The sequence below is a fragment of the Podarcis tiliguerta genome, assembly GCF_965153285.1.
Source record: "Podarcis tiliguerta genome assembly, chromosome: 9".
NCBI classification, from domain to species: domain Eukaryota; kingdom Metazoa; phylum Chordata; class Lepidosauria; order Squamata; family Lacertidae; genus Podarcis; species Podarcis tiliguerta.
The window spans coordinates 72113126-72118894 of NC_139542.1; the positions used below are offsets into that span (position 1 = coordinate 72113126).

The 5769-nt window shown below is 57.6% G+C and overlaps 1 protein-coding gene across 1 annotated transcript; it reads left to right on the forward strand.

Moving 5' to 3' along the window:
* Positions 1-1649: 1649 nt before the first annotated feature.
* On the forward strand, positions 1650-5175 carry HMX1 (H6 family homeobox 1). Its single transcript, XM_083398062.1, has 2 exons — positions 1650-2301; positions 3865-5175. The coding sequence occupies exons 1-2, from the start codon at positions 1995-1997 to the stop codon at positions 4542-4544; spliced, it is 987 nt and encodes a 328-aa protein (XP_083254188.1). The 5' UTR covers positions 1650-1994; the 3' UTR covers positions 4545-5175.
* The last annotated feature ends 594 nt before the right edge of the window (positions 5176-5769 follow it).

The window sequence follows — 5769 nt, forward strand, 5'->3', positions numbered from 1 at the left end:
CTCGTCTTCACACGCTGCTCCTAAAGTAACGGGGGACTCAAACCCGGTTCCTCCGCTGCAGCGCGGCCGCTCCTTTCCCTTTCCCAGACTGTGGCGCGAGGCGCGCGTTGGAAACCAAGAAGCAGGACTGACGCTGCAAACAATTTGCCAAGCGCAGAGCCCGAGCTCGTGCCTGCCCAGGAGAAAGCCCCACTCGGTGCCTACTGGCTCCTCGGGAGCCCGCATCTGCAGAACACCGTCCATTTGGCTGTGGTCGCTTTGGGTTGCCCTAGGCAAGATAAAGCGACTAGCAAAATTAATAAATAGCAATAACTTCCATTGCAACTACCGGTACGCGGGACGTTTGCAATGCCCGAGTGCGCGCTAGGCCAAGCCGGAGGTGCGGAAGGCGGGCCAATGGAAAGGGATGCCTGGCCCGCGAGGAAGCTAGGGGAGAAAGTCGGCAGGGAACCTCGAAGGAGCCCCTCCGCTCCTTCGAGGCACCTTGCCACCGAGGAAACGGCCGGCTCCGGGCCAGCCTGGGATCGGGAACCTCGAGGGCTGTTGCAGCCCTGGCCCGACGGTACTCTCGGTGCTTAGGCTCTGCTGCAGCTCTGTAGTGCCGGCTCCAGGTTCCAGCCGGCCTGGAGAGGCAAACCGGAGGCTTCTCGGACAGCAGCCGCTCTTGGCCCGCGAGAGCTCCCTGCGCAAGGAGCCCCGAGCCAGCCAAGGCCGCCGAAGCGCCAAGTTCAGGTGCGTGGGTCCAAGGCAGCCCCGGGGTCGGAGAGCCGCGCGGGTCTAGTCCGTGGCTGTCTCCCTGGTCGCGCAGGAGACTCGGCAGCCGAGCGGCTCTTGCCCCTGCCGGGAAACGCGCCTCCGCAGCGCCCCCAAGAGGCCGGGTGCTCCTCGGGCCGCCTCGACCTCTCTCCGCTCTGGTCATGGGAAGTGCCTCGCTTCCAGAAGACGGACGCGGCCCCGAAGCCTGGGGCGCTAGAGACCTGGGCGCTAGAGCCTTTCTTTCATGGGCTTTCTTTCATTCCTGTCCGCAGATCTCTCCGCGCTCCCCTCGCGCGAAGAATGCGCCCGGCGGGGAGAGGCGGCTAGGCGCCCGACGGCCAGGTGAGGCGAGTGCCTCGGGCGGCCCGATTCACGGGGCAGGAGATGCCCATGTCGATCTTTCTTCCTCCTTGTTCCTGATGTCCATCTTCCCTTCTGGGGTCCGCCTCAGGTGTCCACACGTCCGCGTTCCAAGGGCTGCTGCGCCTCTTGGCAGAAAGCTACCTAAGGAAGCTTGCTGGAGCTCTGCAGACTCTTGTTGCAGCAGACCGAGGTGTCTCCCCTGGTCACGGGTAGCCGGTGTGTGTGTGTGTGTGTGTGTGAGAGAGAGAGAGAGAGAGAGAGAGAGAGAGAGAGAGACAAGGTCCAAATAAGGAATGCAAAGGGGGAGCTTTGCCAGCAGCGCGCAGGCTGCCGTTCGGGTCGTCAGCATCCTTCCGTGGCAGAGGTCGTGATTGGCTGCTCCGTCTGTCCTCTCCCTCCCGGCTGACCAATGGGAGTCCCGGATTCCGGCCTCCTTCCTCTCTCCCGGAGTTGCGGCCAGTGAGTCTCGCTTTCTGCGTTTTGATTTGCTCCCCAATTGACCTAAATAACGAGGCTGGCGAGGGCGAGGCGCCGAGCCCGGGGCTGCGCGCTCGCTCGCTCGCTCGCTCTCCGGCGGGCTCTTCCCGGCCGAGCCGCTCGCAGGAATCCCGGCTGCCCGGCCGGCGCGTCCCAGCGGGAAGCTTTGCTCGCTGGCCCAGCGCGGGATCGGGGCTGGTTTGGGCGCAGCCCCCGGCGCCTCGGATGGGGGCTTCCCTTTGCGCTGCCCGGGCAGGAAATGAGGGCCGATTGCGCTCGCGGATGAGGACTCCGTCGACGGCGCCTGGCCTGGCCCGGTGAGCTGAGCGGGCGGCGCCCCTCGCCTTGGCAGCAGCCCGGAGCCCGGCCGCCGCGCTGGCTCTCGCCTCCCCTCGGCGATGCCCGACGAAGCCGCGGAGAGCGCGCCTCCCGCCTCGGCGCCGGCGCGCGTCTCCTCCTTCTTCATCGCCAATTTGCTGGCCGCCAAAGCCCAGGACGAGCAGCGGCCGGACGGCGCCGACGACGAGCGCCAAGCGCGGCGGGCGCGCGGGGGCGGCTTCGCGGGCAGCCATTGTTCGCTCGCCTGCTGCCCGTGCCAGGCTGCCCGCTTCGGGCTCGGGCTGCGCGGCTACCCGCTCCGGGAGAGCACCGTGGACTGGTACAGAAGAGCGCACGTGGCTTTCATAGGCTGCGCCAGTCCGGAAAGTAAGTGCCCGCCGCCGTCCGGGGTCGCCGCAGCTCCCCTTCCCGGCCCCCGGGCGCCCGGCCGCTCCCCAGGCTCAGATCACGCCGACCCCTGTTCCCGGGAGTGGGTGTCTCCTCAGATTGCACGAGGGCATTTCTGAGGGACAGCCTCGCGGGGAGGGGGCAGTGGTCGTGGAGCTCCCCGCGGAAGGAAGCCCAGCCGGGTTCAAGGCTAGTGAAGGCGGCTCTTGAAAGCGTATTGAGGCCCAAACAAACCCCCTTGTATTTCCCTAGAGTTTCCGCTGGCGCTGGACGAAACACCCCCCTTTAAAAATAAAAAATAAAAATAAACATTTAAAGAGAAACCCCTTTTCTAGCCTGTGCCCCGCTGTTCTGAGAGGGTCGCCGGCCGACCTCTCTCCGCGGGCCCCGCGAAGTGCAACTCCTTCCTGCCTCTTCTTCTGTCCTGGTCGCCCCGTCGACCGCAGGCCCCGGCACTGTCGGTGGGCCAGTCCTATCCTTGGGGTGTCACACGAATTTGCTTAAGACATTATTAAGGCCTCTTGAGAGAAAGAAATAATATTTCTCGCGAAAGATTCGTTTTTACAACCAGGTCTGTCTTTTGGAGACATAAAACGACATTTCTTTTGTGAAAATGGGAAATGATTTTACAACCTATAGCTCTTCCCCGGATTTACAAATCAGTCCCCATACAAAATCCATTGAAGTTGGAAAGTGTCCCCGGATTCATTGAAAAAAATCTGGTCATCTTAGCATATATACATCCAGTCGTAACGAGCCGCCTCTTCCCTCCGTTTCCAGGGCAGCTCGGCCTCCGGCCTAGTCTAAAACGCGGGCGCCGGCCTGCAGCACCGGAGCGCCTTTCTCGGAAGCAAGTTTTGGAAACAAGAGAAGCGGCTTCCGAGGAAAGCGCTTCGGCTTAGCTTGAAGAGACCACTTTGTCGCCTATTAGCGAGAAGAAACTTGGCTAAATCCAGATGTTTACCTTTAACTGAGCTGGGTGCTTGGGTGCTTTGTCCGAAAAACAAACACAAACAAAGGCTTTGCTTAACTTCAGGAGGAGAGATCGAGGATTGTAAAAGGTACTTTGCGCGAGAGGAGACTAGGATTTGGGGTGTGCCACAAGCAGCCACGGTATCGGGGAATTCATTTGGCTTTTTGCAGCCTATTTTCTAAAAACACAGACACCTCGACTCGTTGTAGTATCAGCGTTGGGCCTTGTGGGGTGCAGCCCCATTCCCTGCATTTTAAATTGCTTCGGGGAGGCTCGTGATCGTCAGATCTTGGCGCTTGAATCTTGAAGGCTTCTCCGAGGGCGGGCGTGTGGGCTGGGGTCTGCCCAGAGAGGCTGTCTGTCTCAGCACCCTGTTAACACAAATTTCCCCCGGGCTCCTGTAACATGGTAAAGAGGAAAGCAAGAATTAAGAGGTGAATTAACCGGCAGCACCGCTAGCACTTGAGCAAGGCTTGTTGGAGGGCGATGGCCGAAGTTCAGAGCTCAGGATCCTTTCGTTGTAGTCCTTGACCCGTCCCTGCTTCGCTCACCCTCTCCTTCTTTTTCAGCCAGCGACAGAGACTCTCCGGAGATCCCCGAGGAGGCATCTCCCGGGAAGGAAGCAGCAGCAGCAGCAGGAGGAGGAGGAGGCGGCGGCTGCTGCGAGAAAGTGGCCGTGGAGCTGAGCCCCGGCGCGAAAAGCGAGGACTTGGCGTGCAGCGGCGGCGCCCAGGAAGGCGGTGGCGGCAGCCAGGGCAGCAGCCTGGACGAGGAGCGCGCGGAGGAGTCGGAGGGCGGCGAGGCGCGGGGCGGCGGGGGCGGCGGGCGCAAGAAGAAGACGCGCACGGTCTTCAGCCGGAGCCAGGTCTTTCAGCTGGAGTCCACCTTCGACGTGAAGCGCTACCTGAGCAGCTCGGAGCGGGCCGGCCTGGCCGCCTCGCTGCACCTCACCGAGACGCAGGTGAAGATCTGGTTCCAGAACCGCCGCAACAAGTGGAAGAGGCAACTGGCGGCCGACCTGGAGGCGGCCAACCTCCCGCACACGGCGGCGCAAAGGATAGTCCGCGTGCCCATTTTGTACCATGAGAACTCGCTGGCGGGCGGCGCGCTGGGCTGCTTCCCGCTGCCGCCTCCCGCGCACGCCTCTCCGCCGCTGGTCGCCGTCTCCGGCAGCGTCGCCTACCCGCTGGCGACCTTCCCCGCGGCCTCGGCGCCCTTCCTCCGCTCGCAAGTGACGGGCCTCGTTTGATCCTCGGCCGCCTGGACACCGCTCTCCTTTCTGGGTCCCAAACTACTTGATTGGATGCTTTTGATTGTTTTAAAGGTGCAATAAACTTATATATTTTCCCCGGGCGTAATAATTTTTTTTCTCTCCAAAAAGCAAAGCAAAAAGTCTCTACTCGACCTGTGTTCCTCGGACTTCTCCTGAGCAAGAGCCTGCCAGGGTTGCATCCAGGAATAATACGGGAGAAAACGCCAACCATAGTTTGCGGGCTCAAGTCCTAGAGACGCTTCTCCTTATACTCCGAAGATCTGCGGGTGGGCTTCTCGCGTTTCTTAATGGCGGCAATGTTGTGTAAGAAAAGAATGTAAAGATGTTTACTTTTCCAGCCACAATGACAGGGACCACGGCCTCCTTCCCTTGTCCGCCCCCCGCAGCCCTTCCTCGGATCAAAAGTATAGCTGAAACAGTGAATCTGTCGCATAGTTTATTGCCTTTTCATAGGATGAGGAAGATTGAGGGAAACTGAAGTATTGGCATTCAACAAGATAGTTTTATCACCCTCCCTCTGAAAGCTTTTCATTCGGTATCTTGTTTAGGAAAGGCCTTAGGTGGCCTACCTTGAAATTGATTGTCAATGGGTGTTTTGTATCTTTTTTTTTAAAAAAACAACCTGGAATTAATTGGATGCTAAATAGATTTGCTTTCCAATTTGCAAATAATTATTGAATTTTGGAAAGGTTTTCATGAGGAAAAAAAAATAACTTCAATCTTCTCTTGCTGTAACATTTACGATATAAAATCCATATTCGGATTTATTTTCTATCCCTCACACTCTAGAAATCAACATATATGAAGTATGCGCTATAATTATTAAGTTGATTTTAATTTATGGTATAAAATGTTTTTAAATCCTCCTTAATAATTTTCATTCTTCAACCATTTCCCCAAGCGCCCCATTATAATAGTTTATACTTCCCTTGACGTCATGTTATAGCCTAATTCTGTTTGAGCAGTTGAAAACGATCAATTTGCCAAAGCCTTTGATTTCCTTCAGTCATGTTCGAATATGTTTCCTGTGGAAAGCTGGAATGCGCATTCATGTGTCCTGTTCACAACATATTAGAGTAAAACTTCAGTTGATAACTTGTCTTTAGCGACTGTAATGCGGTATTATATGAAGTATTATGCATGCGTAAACTATGTTTCTTTAACCAACCTTTTTCTCTGCCTAAATATTTATGGAAGCAAG

Excerpts from the sequence above, each read along its gene's own strand:
- HMX1 (XM_083398062.1), top strand. The coding sequence starts at position 1,995 with ATGCCCGACGAAGCCGCGGAGAGCGCGCCTCCCGCCTCGGCGCCGGCG. Across the intron at positions 2,302-3,864 it reads AGGCTGCGCCAGTCCGGAAA|CCAGCGACAGAGACTCTCCG; the intron begins GTAAGTGCCCGC and ends CTTCTTTTTCAG.